The sequence below is a fragment of the Rhincodon typus genome, chromosome 22, assembly GCF_021869965.1.
Source record: "Rhincodon typus isolate 14 chromosome 22, sRhiTyp1.1, whole genome shotgun sequence".
NCBI lineage: Eukaryota > Metazoa > Chordata > Chondrichthyes > Orectolobiformes > Rhincodontidae > Rhincodon > Rhincodon typus.
This window is the reverse complement of record NC_063353.1, coordinates 28,629,290-28,644,241: the sequence shown is the minus strand read 5'-3', so window position 1 is coordinate 28,644,241 and position 14,952 is coordinate 28,629,290. Positions and strand designations below refer to the sequence as shown.

Here is a 14,952-nt window from a genome sequence, read left to right as displayed (position 1 = left end):
TTGGAAGAGAATTGGATGACAGTTAAAAATACCAAAAAAGAAAGGCAACCAACTTTCTCTACAATAAAAGGTTTTAAAAACAGATGTTGCAACAGCAAGAGTTAAGTTCAAGTTACATAACTCTGCAGACTCCACCAAATAAGACCAAAAGCAATTGACCAAGGGCAATTCAATAAACCTAGTTGCTAGTCCCTCTACCATCGCAGATTTTTACCAATGCTAAAGGAAAGGAGGGAGACAATCTTATCTTATCCTCTGCTATGGTTAGTTTATTACTGAGGGTTAATGACATTAGTTATAGGACCAAATGGTCCTATGTTATCTAGTGGGGTTGGGGAGGTGAGGTGGTGGGGTAGTGGTGAGAGGAGGACAGGTGGAGGTACCATACCAAGTTGTTGCAGATGAAAAAAAGTTACTGGAAATTTCAACGTAACTATCTTCTTAACCTTGTCTTCTTTTGTGACTTTTCTACTTCAGTGGTCTTAATCATTGACGTCATCAATTAATTTCGTCCATCATCCCTACATCACCCTACCCCTTCTCAGATATCCTTTTGTTTCTATTGCATTGCACTTTAACATCATTAATTACTTTTCAGTATAAAGACTTGCATTTTTCTGTTCTACGCATCATGAACCTATAAACAACAAAAAAAAATAATTTATTTTAATGTATTGGTTGAGGGAAGAATTTGGCTAGGAAACTGGACAAACCAAGTGCTCTTGAATGACATATATGTAAATAGAATAGATCACACCATTACCTGCAATTGCTTGCTTTATTATAGAAATATTTGTTTTGTTTAAGAGTTGTACAGAGTTTTACAGAGCTCGTGACAGGCCTCAGTGCTTATAGTAAATATATCATATTGAGAATAGCTTAAAAAACAAGTGCAGCTTTTTTACATATCTTTCAAAAACAGTATAGGAGAAGGGTCCAGATCCGAAACGTCAGCTTTCCTCTGATGCTGCTTGGCCTGATGTGTTCATCCAGCTCTACACCTTGTTATCTCAGATTCTCCAGCATCGGCAGTTCCTACTATCTCTAGCACAATGCAGTTATTTTGATTCTTTCATTGGCACCTTTCTAACAATTAAACATATTTACAATTGTTACAACTCTCTGGCCTTAACATTAAATTGCTGAGTAAATTATGCAAAATAATATGTTAACAGTGGATGAGCATTTCTAATAACAAGATATTCAGTGCAATCAGTAAAGATATATTTAAAGCTAAAATAATCAATCTGAATACTTTTTAATATAGCACAGTTAATTGGAAATTTCTATTGTCTGCTATAATTGAAGTTATGAAATGATTCATCAGCATTACAATATTTCTACTGAAGTTAATTCCAGCTAAATTTCTTTTCGATTAATTCTTCATTGAAAATTCTATTTAAGCATATAGCTGAAATTCTTCAAAATGAAATAAAAAATACATACTTTATAATTGTTTCCACCCAACTCCTTAAAAGATGAGGAAGTAAAAATTAATTTATGCCCTTTTATAGGCAAAGATTTAGAGCTGTAGGCAGCCTGCACCCCAACTGTCAGGCCTGAGACATGGATGGCCCATTTCAACATTTGGCATGCTGCCAGTACCTGTTGACCTTAATTACACTCATTAATAAGCAGTACAAATATTTTACACCCACATATACATATCTTTCTTTAACATGTTCTCTGTTGACAAGAACATATATTTATATTTCATTTAATGTTTTAAGATGCTTTTTAAAGTTATACAAAATCCAATGTTGAATTGTAGAGCGATTACTAAAACTTTGGTTGAAAAGGTGTGGTTTTGAGAGGATTTTAAAGTCCAGAAACGTGGAGAGACAGTAAGGTTCAAAAAGTACTTCCAAGATAATGGAAGGACTTGCGATCAGTTATAGAGAAAAGTGACAGAAGATGGCACAGGAGGTCAGTCAGAAGACTGAAAAGTATGGGAGAGGCGACAAGGTAAAGGTAGGGCATAGCAAGATCTTGGATGGATCTGAAAATGAGTACCAGGACTTAAAATTCAATATATTGGAAGAGAACGGACAAATGTAGATCACAAGGACACTGTGATAGATGATCAAGATTTAGTGTGAAAAAGAATATGAATGGGTGACATTTTAACATGCTGTACTTAATATAAATTAGAGAATAGGAAACTAGCCAGGAGCTACTGAACAACTCAAGAGATGTGAAATATATATAAGATATTTTTAGTACACATGTACTTGAAAGTAAGGGCAGAGGTGGCAATAAGCAGTATTGCTGATGGAAAGGAGATGGGGTTTGAAGTAAAAGCAAACGGTGCGGATGCTGGAAACCTGAAATAAAACTGAAAATAACAAGAAATACTCAGCAGATCTTCCAACATCTGTGGAGAGAGAAACACAGTTTATGTCTCAGATAAAGTGCCTTTCTTCAGAGATAGAGTTTGAAGCTCTAGATCAAACAAGACACTGATATGTGAACAATCTGAATCACCCTGAGTAAGTAATTGAGGATACAGTTGAAGTTGGTGAAAAAGGAGTAAAGTGAGGTCGGAAACGATGGCTTGATCTTCCTGGTGCTTGGCTGGAATAAGCTTTGATGCACATATGATTTTATTTCAGAGAAGTATTCCGACATTATAGAAATAGCCCAGGGGTTGTCAGAAATGATAAAGAATAAAGCTGGATGTTACTTTTATTGCAGTTTATGCTGTAGAATACAGCTCTTAAAATGATTGCACAGTGAAAGCTCTCCAATACCATGTTTAAAATAATTTGGCAATTTTTTTTTGTTGCTACATACCTATGGCTTAAACGTCTTAGGCCTAATGAGCATTCTTACTGACTTAAAAGACTGACGATAGCCATTCAGAATTTCATTTGCTGCATTGTGCCAAGTGCCCCAATAAATACCATTTCGTATGCCTTTGTAGGGTTTTTTATAATATTTGCCATTGAGATTAGCTGACATACAAGCATCAAACCACCAGCCAGAGCCATAATATGCCCCACAGTTACCCAAAGAATAGTTATCATTATCTTTATCTTTGGTGGTGAAATATTTTTGATCATGGTTGTAATTCTTGTTATTATGCAGTGCATCACCAGCTGTGCCTGAAAAGCCATTAACATTCAGGCGATAATAATGATCTTCATCTGCAACGAAGAATTGATCGTATGAGGCATATTCTTTGATGCCGTTCCAGTCTTCTATTTCAATTCTCAAAATCATTTCCTTGGATTTTGTCAAAAAATGTATTTTGTCATTTCCCAGCCAAAATTCTGTTGAGAGATTCCCAAAACCATTTTTGTATTCAGCCCAAGTGCGATTAAAATTGACACTACCATCTTTGCGAGACTGCAGTACTGTCCAACCACCATTCTCAGTTTTCATATCACAATAAACTGGAAAACTTTCATTAAAGCCATGGGCAATTACATAGATGCCGCTTTTCAGCTGTTTGAGTCCGTAATAGTCTGAGCAATCTTCAGGAAATTTTATGGCTGAAAGAAAGTACAGAACTAGGTCATTAACTTTGCCTTTTAATTCATACCAGCTGAATTATGACCTATTAATAGGTATATATTACGATAATCTTTCACAATATTAAATACAGCACATATAGAATGGAGAAACCTTCTATTACAAAAGTCATTTTAAACAAGTAAATATCAGACAGATCTTTAAAAATTCTTAAATAAAATCTTAATTGATGGTGATCTGTGCTTTAGCTGTGTTTCAAAATTCTACTTTCCTAACAATGAAATGATTTGGAAATCAATCAAAAATGATAACACAAAAAGGGTCAAAATGCACATTTTTCTCAGTTCTTTACTCATAATACTATCTTATTCATCTGCACAGTAAAATCTATGTTGACAAACTACTTCCCTATTTTTGTGGTTTTAAGAAAGCCCAGTATTCACAAAAGCATTTCGACAAACAATACTTGGCTGCAGCGGGCGACACACAAGTTACATGACATGGTAATACAAACTAATTGTGTCTGCAAACAGAGCCAAATTTGTTGACAGTTTTAAAGATAAAGATGGACTCTTTAATAAAAGTATAGTTGGACTCCTGCATATAGGCAAAATCAATAGAAGCAATTTCTGCAATTAAATATAAACAAGATGTGATGGGTGCAATTTGGTATCTCTAGGCCCAGAGATATACTTTAATATTAATAGTTTCAGTTCAGAGTTAATCTAAAAAAGAGGCATTTCATTTGTAAAGAGAGTGGATGTAGGACATGCTTTATAGTAATTTCTAGTAAGCAGACAATCTTGGCAAAAGGAAGTGCTTAGGCCTTGATGGTAATTTGTTTCTTTTTAAGTATATTTATTTACTTTATTTTTTTTCCTGTTGCCCAACATGCCAATAATGCCTGGCAGTTTTGGGTAGGAGATCACAGGACCAGGTGTAGACTGTGAATGCAACCTCCCAGTCCTCCATGCTTGTCCATATGAATCATACCCAGAGTTGAAATCAAGCCCTAAGCTCAGGTTGTCTTTTAGACTTTTCTGATAATATGACATGCAGCATGGGAACTACCTGCAAGATCACAATATTGCAAAAGTATGGGGCATGAAAATTAGGATTTGAGTAAGGGTAATTATTGGGTAAGAAAACTTGTCTCAACGTTTCTCCAGAAGTCCTATTTTAAACGATATTATTAAAAATAGATAGCTTGTAATTTACTGTACAAAATATTTACATTTATGAATATTCACATTAATTTGCTGTGATGAAAGTCACAAAAAACCCTCAGTTTGCAATGCAACTGACATTAAAATTAAAAATTGAAAGAACTGCGAATGCTGTAAATCAGAAACAAAACAGAAATTGCTGGAAAAGCTCAGGATGTCTGGCAGCATCTCTGGAGAGAAATCAGAGTTAACCCTTTGGGTCGAGTGACCCTTCCCCAGAGGAAAGGTTCTGAGGAAGGGTCACCAGAGCTGAAACATTAACTCTGATTTCTCTCCCAGGATGCTGCCAGACCTCCTGAGCTTTTCCAGCAATTTCTGTTTTTGTTTCTGACATTAAAATTAATCAGGTTGATGTAATTTTTAGCTGATGCGAATGCACACATTAGTGAAATATTTAATTTTGTGTCAATTCACTCTTTAAGACCAGCAAGAAACTCCCTGCTCCTTATGAGCAGTTCAATTAATTCAGAAAGAACAACCAGCCAAATAAGCTTACTTACAAAGTGAAAGGGAGTGACAATTAGAAATTTAATACATTATACCTATTTAATGAAGTCAAAACACTGAACAGTATTTTACAAAATTCATATCTCAGTATTTTATATATTTTTTACATATTACTGCAAAATCCAGTTGAATTGAAAATTAAAAATTTGGAAAATCAAATAATATATCTTAATATTTGACAGTTTATCAGGTGACAAAGTTTTTTCATTTTGTAGTATAGATAAGGTTCATGAATCAAAGTATTGCATTGTTCAATTTGTCCGTTGAAACATAATTCTAGAATTTCAAGTTTACATCTACTTATAATGGGGCAGAAAATTAGCATAATATTCAACACTATGACTCCTGGTAATATTGATAGTTTTGTATTCTATATTTCACGCATGGATTAACTTACTGAGTTGACCTTGAGCTTCACAATTTGTAGAACACTTGTTGTTCAGTGTATTCACTGTATAGTTAATTTTTGAAAGCTCATTGTTAATGTGGTGCAAAACATTGTCCATATTCAGAATAGTCATCTGTTCTAAACGACCCTGAAGCACATTGATTTGATTTTTGGCATTCTTTAATAAACCTGTTAGCTTAGTAATTTTCTCCTCCAACAACGATATTCTATTGGTATCCTTTCTTCCATATTCTATATTTCCAGTAGCTTGCTGATGACTAATAGGCTTTTTCTGGTTTGCTTCCAGCCATCTATTCTTCATCTTATGGACTGTTGCTGTTAGACTTTTCACTTGTTTGACAGTCTGTTTGAGGAGTTTTGTCTCTTTGGGTAGCTGAAAGGTGAGAGGTGGAAGGTTGACCTTATAATGACAGACTTCATCTTCATCGCACTCTGTGCGCTTCAGCTTGATGGCACAGGCTCCGTTTTCGTTTCTTCCTGTGGAATTTGTGAATCTGCTGGAACTGCTGTATTCCACAGGAGCTTCAATACAAAGTATTAATCCAACATTCAGGAAAAAGAATGCAACGGCAGTCTTCATTGTATCTACAAACGTTTCACTAACAGTGAAAGCAAAAATGCTTTAAACCTATAATAAGTAATGCCGTACTGTCAGTACCCCAGCACTGACTAACGGGGAAGTCACTGCGCAAGCTGCTAAGGATATAAATACTGTAGGTGGGTGTTCACTTGTGATATCTATCTGTCAGTCTTCATTATTGACAGTCACTTAGCCTGCCTACATGAATTGAAAATTACCTCAGTTACAAAACAGTATGTTGGAGCATTTTATATTTTAACAGAATGTAAATACTGTTTTTCTGATTTAAATATGCATACTACACATTTCTGTTGCAAACATGCCAGCGATTTAACCTGTGGGGCATTTTCTTGCACATAGTAGGTAACCGAAATGGTTTATGCACCCTACGTGTGCATTTTTTGGGGAAAACAGGAAGGAACTTTTCCTCTTGGTGGAGAGATCAAAGAGCAGTAGTATAGATGTAAGATAGAGGGCAAGAGTTTAAGAGGGGAAGTGAGGGTGATGGGAGTGCGGAACTCACTGTCTATAAGAGCGGTAGAGGCAGAAATACTCATAACATTTGGGAAGTATATAGATGTGCACTTGCGATGCCAGAGCGTACTAAGCTATGGGCCAAGTGCTGGAAAATGAGATTAGAATATAAGATGCTTATTTTTGAGCAGTGCAGACATGATTGGCCAAAGACGTTTCTCCGTGCTGCAGACCTCAATGAATCTATGACACACAATACGATATTGGTGAGGGCATTAATGTATAAGTATTGTACCTCAACTGGAACCATGCAAACCAAACAAATGATGTCATGTTAGCTCTGCCATTTTGGAACTCGACATTCCAGTAAATGCATTCTTGGAAACACTCACAATTAAACTTGTAAGCATTTGCAGGAAGAATCACCCCACCGGTGATAGTCAATGGGATCATCAAATATTTAGAAGTTCATTGCTGTTCGACCTCTCTGGTTACTGGTTTTATTCTTCAAATGGTTGGTAGATTTTAAAAGAGAATAGAGAAACTTGCATTTATATAGTGCCTTTCATCACAAGGCCATCCGGAGTGCTTCATAACATTTAAAATACTTTTAAGGTTTAATAACTTTTAAAATGTAGGCTATGTGGCAGTCAGCTTCTCAACTCAGCAATTTAATAACGACCAACTAATCTGTTTCTAGTCTGTTGGTTGAGAAATGTGCATTGGCCAGGTCATTGAAATGATTCCAGTGCTGTTCTTCAGAATAGTGCTATGGGTTCTTTTGCCTATATCGATGAGGGCAGGGGAGACCACAGGTTCATGCCTCATTCAAAAAGCAAAAAAATCTGACAGTGCAGTGCTTCCTTAATGCTGCATGAAGTGTCAACCTAGACATTTGCATTTAGGTCCTGACTTAGAGCATAGATAGGAACAGGAACAGGTCATTCAGCTATCTGGCCTGCGCCGCCATTCAATTAGATCATGGCTGGTCATCCACCACTTCATTGCCTTACTATCTCCTTTTCCCTTCATCTCAGCAGCCTCCAGAGATCTGTCAATTTCTATCTTGAACATACTCAATGATTGAACTTCCATGAACCTCTGAGGTAGAGAATTCCAAAGTTTTGTCACACTGAGTAAAGAAATTCCTCTTCATTTAAGTTTTTGAACTCACAACATTCTAACTCAGGCAAGCTCTGTATTTCTTTCGCGGGATGAGAGCGCCACTGGCCAGGTCAGCGTTTATTGCCCATATATCCAGCAAGTATACCAACCAAGCCATCTGTTATTGACAGGGGAGAGAATAAATTGAATTATCTTCTTCAGACCATATGCAGAGATTTTTAAAAAATTCATCTTAGTTGTTTTCCCTTTTGCTCACACCATCCGGGCAGGATTCATATGAACAAACAGAGAGGACTGGGAGATTTCACTTGTTGACTTCACTTACTCCACTTATGGAGTCATAGAGTCCTACAGCTTGGAGACAGGCCCTTCGGCACAAACTGATCCGTGTCGACCAAAGTATCCATCCACGCTAACCCCATTTCCTTGCACTTGGCCCATATCCTTCTAAACCTTTCCTATCCATGTATTCATCCAAATGCCTTTTAAATGTTGTTCACGCACCCAACTCAACCACTTCCCCGGCAGCTCATTCCATATGCGTACCATCCTCAGTGTAAAAATGTTGCCCCTCAGGTTCCCATGTATTCTTTCCCCTCCTACTTTAAACTGATGCCCTCCTGTCTTTGATTCCCCAACCCTTGGAAAAAGACACCCTATCTATGCCACTCATGAGCTTATACACTTCTATAAGATCCCCCTTCAGTCTCCTACCCTCTAAAGAAAAAAGTCCGAGCTTGTCCAGCCTCTCCCTATAACTCAGTCCCCTGAGTCCTGGCAATATCCTTGTAAATCTCCTCTGCACTCTTTCCAGTTTAATAACATCCTTCTTATAGCAAGGTGACTGAAACTGAACACAATACTCCAAGTGCAGCCTCACCAATGTCCTGTACAGCTGCAATATAACTTCCCAACTTCTATACACAATGCTCTGACTGATGAAGGCCAGTGTGCCAAAAGCCTTCTTTACTGCCCAGTGACTCCACTTTCAGAGAACTGTGCACCTGAACTCCAAAGTGCCTCTGTTCCAATGCACTCCTTAAGGCCCTACCATTCATCATGAAACTCCTTGATTTGACATTCCAAAATGCAACATCTCACACTTATCTATATTAAGCTCCATTTATCATTTCTCGGCACTCTTTCCCAGCTTTATTTTTATTCATTCGTGGGATGTGGGCGCCTCTGGCTGTCCAGCATTTCTTGCCCACCCCTAGTTGCCCTTGAGAAGGTGGTGGTGAGCTGCCTTCTTGAATCGCTGCAGTCCTCGTGCTGTGGGTTGACCTACAATGCTATTAGGGAGGGAATTCCAGGATTTTGACCCAACGACAGTGAAGGAACGGCAATATGTTTCCAAGTCAGGATGGTGAGTGGCTTGGAGGGGAACTTAGAGGTGGTGGTGTTCCCATATGTCTGCTGCCCTTGTCCTTCTAGATGGAAGTGGTCATGAGTTTGGAGGGTGGTGATTGAGGATCTTTGGTGAATTTCTGCAGTGCATCTTGTAGATAGTATACACTGCTGCTACTGAGCATTGGTGGTGGAGGGAGTGAATGCTTGTAGAAGTAGTGCCAGTCATGCAGGCTGCTTTGTCCTGGATGGTGCCGAGCTTCTTGAGTGTTGTTGGGGCTGCACTCATCCAGGCAAGGGGAGTATTCCATCACACTCCTGACTTGTGCCTTGTAGATGGTGGACAGGCTTTGAGGAGTCAGGAGATGAGTTACTCGCTGCAGTATTCCTAGCTTCTGGCCTGCTCTTGTAGCCACTCTGTTAATGTGGCGAGTCCATTGAGTTTCTGGTCAATGGTAACCCCCATGATGTTGATAGTGGGGGGATTGAGTGATGGTAACACCATTGGATGCCAAGGGACGGTGGTTAGATTGTCTCTTATGGGTGTTGGTCCTAGCCTGGCATTTGTGTGTCATGAATGTCACTTGCCACTTGCCAGACCAAGCCCAGATATTGTCCAGATCTTGATGCATGTGAACATGGACTGCTTCAGTATCTGAGGAGTCACGAATGGTGCTGAACATTGTGCAATCATCGGCGAACATCCCCACTTCTGACCTTATGATGGAGGGAAGGTCATTGATGAAGCAGCTGAAGATGGTTGAGCCGAGGACACTGCCCTGAGGGACTCCTGCAGAGGAGATGTCCTGGAGCTGAGATGATTGACCTCCCACAACCACGACCATCTTCCTATGTGCCAGGTATAACTCCAACCACTGGAGCATTTGCCCCCGATTCCCATTGCTTCCAGTTTTGCCAGGGGTCCTTGATGCCACACTCGGTCGAATGCAGCCATGATATCAAGGGCTGTCACTCTCACCTCACCTGTGGAATTCAGCTCTTTTGTCCATGTTTGAACCAAGGCTGTTATGAGATCAGGAGCTGAGTGGCCCTGGCAGAACCCAAACTGGGCATCACTGAGCAGGTTATTTCTGAGCAGGTACTGCTTTGGTAGCACTGTTGATGACACCTTACATCACTTTACTGATGATCGAGAGTAGACTGATGGGGCAGTAATTGGCCGGGTTGGATTTGTCCTGCTTTTTGTGTACAGGACATAATTGGGCAATTTTCCACATTGTCGGGTAGATACCAGTGTTGTAACTGTACTGGAACAGCTTGGCTAAGGGAGCAGCAAGTTCTGGAGCGCAAGTCTTCAGTTCTATTGCCGGAATGTTGTCAGGGCCTGTAACCTTTGCAGTATCCAGTGTCTCCAACCGTTTCTTGATATCACGTGAAGTGAATCGAATTGTTTGAAGACTGGTATCTGTAATGCTGGGGACCACTGGAGGAGGCCAAGATGGATCATCCACTCGGCACTTCTGGCTGAAGATTGCTGTGAATACTTCAGCCTTATCTTGTGCACTGATGTGCTGGGCTCTTCCATCGTTGAGGATGGGGATATTTGTGGAGCCTCCTCCTCCAGTGAGTTGTTTAATTGTCCACCACTGTTCATGACTGGATGTAGCAGGACTGCAGAGCTTAGATCTGATCCGTTGGTTGTGGGATCGCTTAGTTCTGTCTATCACTTGTTGCTTTCGCTGTTTGATGTACAAGTAGTCCTGTTTGGTGGCTTCACCAGGTTGATACCTCATCTTCAGGTATGCCCGGTGCTGCTCCTGGCATGCCCTCCTGAACTCTTCATTGAACCAGGGTTGATCCCCTGGCTTGATGGTAATGGTTGAGTGGGGGATATGCCGGGCCATGAGGTTACAGATTGTGCTGCAGTACAATTCTGCTGCTGTTGATGGCCCACAGTGCCTCATGGATGCCCAGTCTTGAGTTGCTAGATCTGTGCAAAGTCTGTCCCATTTAGCACGGTGATAGTGCCACACAACACGATGGAAGTTATTCTCAATGTGAAGGCAGGACTTTGTCTCCACAAGGACTGTGCAACGGTCACTCTTACCAATACTGTCATGGACAGATGCAACTGCAGCTGGCAGATTAGTAAGGATGAGTAAGTATATTTTTCCCTCTTGTCGGTTCCCTCACCACCTGCCGTAGACCCAGTCTAGCAGCTATGTCCTGTGGGACCCAACCAGCTTGATCAGTAGTACAGCTGCCGAGTCATTCTTGGTGGTGGACATTGAAATCCCCCACCCAGAGTACGTTTTGTGCCCTTGCCATCCTCAGTGCTTCCTCTAAGTGTTGTTCAACATTGAGGAGTACTGATCCATCAGATGAGGGAGGATGGTATGTGGTAATCAGCAGGAGGTTTCCTTCCCATATTTAACTTGAAGCCATGAGACTTCATGGGGTCTGGAATCAATGTTGAGGACTCCTACAGCAACTCCCTCCCGACTCTCTACCACTGTGCTGCCCTCTTTACTGGGTCTGTCCTGCTGGCGGGACAGGACATATCCAGGGATGGTGATGGTGGTATCTGGAAAGTTGTAAGGTATGATTCTGTGAGTATGACTATGTTAGGCTGTTGTTTAACTCGTCTTTGAGACAGCTCTCCCAATTTTGGCACTAACCACGAGATGATAGTAAGGAGGACTTTGCATGGTCGACAGGGCTGTTTCTGCCATTGTCTTTTCCAGTGTCTAGGTCGATGCCAGGTGATCCGTCCAGTTTCATTTCTTTGAGTCGTTGTAGTGATTGGTACATCTGAGTGGCGTGCTAGGCCATTTCAGAGGGCAGTTGAGAGTCAACCACATTGCTGTGGGTCTGGAGTCACATGTAGGCCAGACCAGGGTGGCAGATTTCCTCCCTTGAAGGGGATTAGTGAACCAGATGGGTTTTTCCGACAATCAGCAATGACTTCATGGTGATCAGTAGATTCTTAATTCCAGACCTTTTTTCTGAATTCCAATTCCACCATCTGCCATGGTGGGATTCGAACCTGGGTCCCCAGAACATCAGCTGGGTTTCTGGATTAATAGTCTCGCGATAATACAACTAGGCCATCGCCTACCCTAGGTGGATCAAGATTCACCTAGCCCTGTGATCTCCCACTCAAACTTCCAGGGAGGATTGGCATTTTGGGCAGCAGAAGACAAAATTACAGTAAATAAATATACTTTAAAAGAAACAAATGACCAAGAAGCCTAGACATACATTTTCATTTGTCGAATTTATCTGTTTACTGGAAGTTATTGTGAAGCATAATCCTTCACTCACTCACTCTACAAATGAAATGCTTTGTTTTAGATTTCCTGTTGAATGTCTCAATGTTAACAAGCAGACTGAGTATTAGCAAATAACTAGATTCTTACCAAACCAAAGCAACAGAAATTAGAGTTACAGTTATCCTGTCTGGGATGGCGAGGATGTTTGAACATGTAAATGTTCCTGGAAAAGTCTGCAAACACTTGGTTTTTATCCATGGAGCTCGGTTCCAGTCTTCACCTTGGGAGACAAATGGAATTGTTATCATCTCAAGTATAAAGAAGTTAACCTTATATGCCTCAATTAAAACTATTGCACTGTATAATTCATTGCATTAGTGCCATTTCAAGAATAATGCGTTTCAGTATCTCCCTTTTATTCCTAACCTCTGCTAGGGAGATACAGTATCGCCTTTTCTTCTGTGCTGGTTTGACTACAATGTCCACAGAACAGAAGGGTGTGCAATTCCATGAGGATGATCTGAGCCCTGGCTCTGTAATGGATGTAGTCAATTTGCATCATATATTTGGTAGAGGCCAGGCAAAGTCCATTTTAAAAATTAAACAAGGAAGTATAACTTTTAAAACAAGTTATGATCTCTCTTCATTTTTTGTGGAAATAATGTTCCTCAGGCTCTCAGAGGAAAAAGCAAATTCTATTTTTTAGCATGTTTTCTTGCAGAAAAAATGGAAAAGAAGTATATATGTTCAGTCTGTGATTCACTTTTGAAAGTCAAAGAGACAAATAAGCAGATGCAACAAAAAAAAATGACAACAGACAACTTGAGTGAAACAATCTGCCATTGGGTGCTTTTCACTTTTTAGGAGTTTCAAAGGGTACCAGGTTGCTTGGAGACTTTCAATCTTATTTTTCTAAAATGCTCTTAACATTTTCCTGTTCTACTTGTGGTTTTCAATTCGATTATGTAAATCATCAAGTTTTCTAAGAACACTCTACAATTGTTGAATCCAGCAATCATGTTTTATCCACCTCTGAAAGGCTGCTAGGGCATTTTCAAGGCCAAAAAACATGACCTCTGGCATAACTCTACCTTGATGAAATAATGTTGAGATTTCTCTTTCTCTGAGAATAACTGGGACTTGCCAGTACCCTTTTAAAAGGTTAGTTATGCTGAAATAGGCTCAGTGACCCATCTTGTCTACACAGTGAATTTTTAAAAATTTCTCAAACAAGGTGGCCACATCTTTCCACTGCTGTTTGATCAGCAGTGCTAACTGGCCATTTAAGTCCAAGATTCCAGTGTCAGCCAGCCTGGCAGTCAGAGTTTCAAATGGGGAAACCTCTAGTCCCTCCTTCCCAGCTGACTTCTCCTGGCTCCCTCTGACAGACATTCACCAGTTTACTGGGCTTTGTGTTTAACTTTTTAAACTCAACACATTTTTTTTAATACGTTCACTAGCTTGCCCAGAGGGCAAGTAAGAGTCAACCACATTGTGTGGGTCTGGAGTCACATGTAGGCCAGACCAGGTAAAGACTTTGGTGAACCAGGTGGGTTTTTTCCCAACAGTCAACAATGGTTTCGTGGTCATCATTAGAATCCTAATTGCAGATTTTTATTGAATTCAAATTCCACCATCTGCCGTGGTGAGATTTGTACCCATCTCACTAGAACATTACCTGGATTTCTGGATTAATAGTCTGTCAATATTACCACTCGACCCTCTTCAACTCCTTTGTGGTTGTGACAAGTGTGGTGGAACTTCAGGGTGTTAACTTTCCCTTTTTGGTTACTTTGGGTACGCATGCATCCTCAATACCGTTAGAATGCTACTGCCTTCAGTTGGCTGTTCAGCTGTTGCTGCACTACTCTGCAGCTCCTTAACTAGTTGAGGCATCTCCCTCACCATGTCTATCTGGAAATTTCCTGTTCTCTCTCTAAATCTGAAGACATTGTATTGACTAGCCTGACCTCTTGTTCATCCAGTAGAAGTGTAGACTACTCCTCTTTCAATCTTTTCTGCCCTGTTTGGGACCTTTCTGCATCTTTGTTCTGTCTTATAGTCTTTGGGACACATTTGGGACACTCAGAGTGGTTGGTCCAGATTTAACGGCTCACTCTGCAACTTCCACTTGGTAAGGCAGCCTGTTTACCAGCTGTGGGTTTATTTTGGAATCTCTCAGGTCTCTCTATGTGTCTTTGAAATGGCCAATTTGGACAGCCAGACCTGCTGTTCATTGTCAGGGCACAGACTCCTGTCAGTCTGGGTAAGGCAGGTTTAACACCAACTGTGAATCTATTTGGGAAATTTCCAATCTCCCTCTAAATGCTGTAAGGTTTCAACTAGCCTGACTTCCTGATCATCCAGCAGGGTACAGGTTCCTTTCCTATTAAATCAAGCTAATGTAGCTTCTTCACCTGCTATGGGATATTTGGAAACCTCTTAATCTCCTGCTCATTATGGAAAAACAGTTTCTGTTAGCCTGACGCCCTGTTCTCCAGCAGGGCTTCCTTCCGTTCAAATTTTCTGGCTGGGTTTGGGAACTTTCTGTGTCTCTCTTTTTCCCAGGGAAGAAAG

The 14,952-nt window shown here is 40.3% G+C and overlaps 2 protein-coding genes across 2 annotated transcripts in view; one reads left to right on the top strand and one right to left on the bottom strand.

Annotated features, from left to right (window-relative positions):
- The window catches only part of ccdc146 (coiled-coil domain containing 146), a 140,197-nt gene that overhangs the window by 12,066 nt on the left and 113,179 nt on the right, over positions 1-14,952 (top strand). The window lies entirely within an intron of this gene.
- On the bottom strand, positions 760-6,302 carry fgl2a (fibrinogen-like 2a). Its single transcript, XM_020527162.2, has 2 exons — positions 5,605-6,302; positions 760-3,494 (listed from the first exon to the last, which is right to left on the bottom strand). Exons 1-2 carry the CDS (start codon positions 6,194-6,196, stop codon positions 2,794-2,796), a joined length of 1,293 nt encoding a protein of 430 aa, XP_020382751.1. The 5' UTR covers positions 6,197-6,302; the 3' UTR covers positions 760-2,793.

Excerpts from the sequence above, each read along its gene's own strand:
- fgl2a (XM_020527162.2), bottom strand. The coding sequence starts at position 6,196 with ATGAAGACTGCCGTTGCATTCTTTTTCCTGAATGTTGGATTAATACTT. Across the intron at positions 3,495-5,604 it reads TGAAGCTCAAGGTCAACTCA|CCATAAAATTTCCTGAAGAT; the intron begins GTAAGTTAATCC and ends ACTTTCTTTCAG.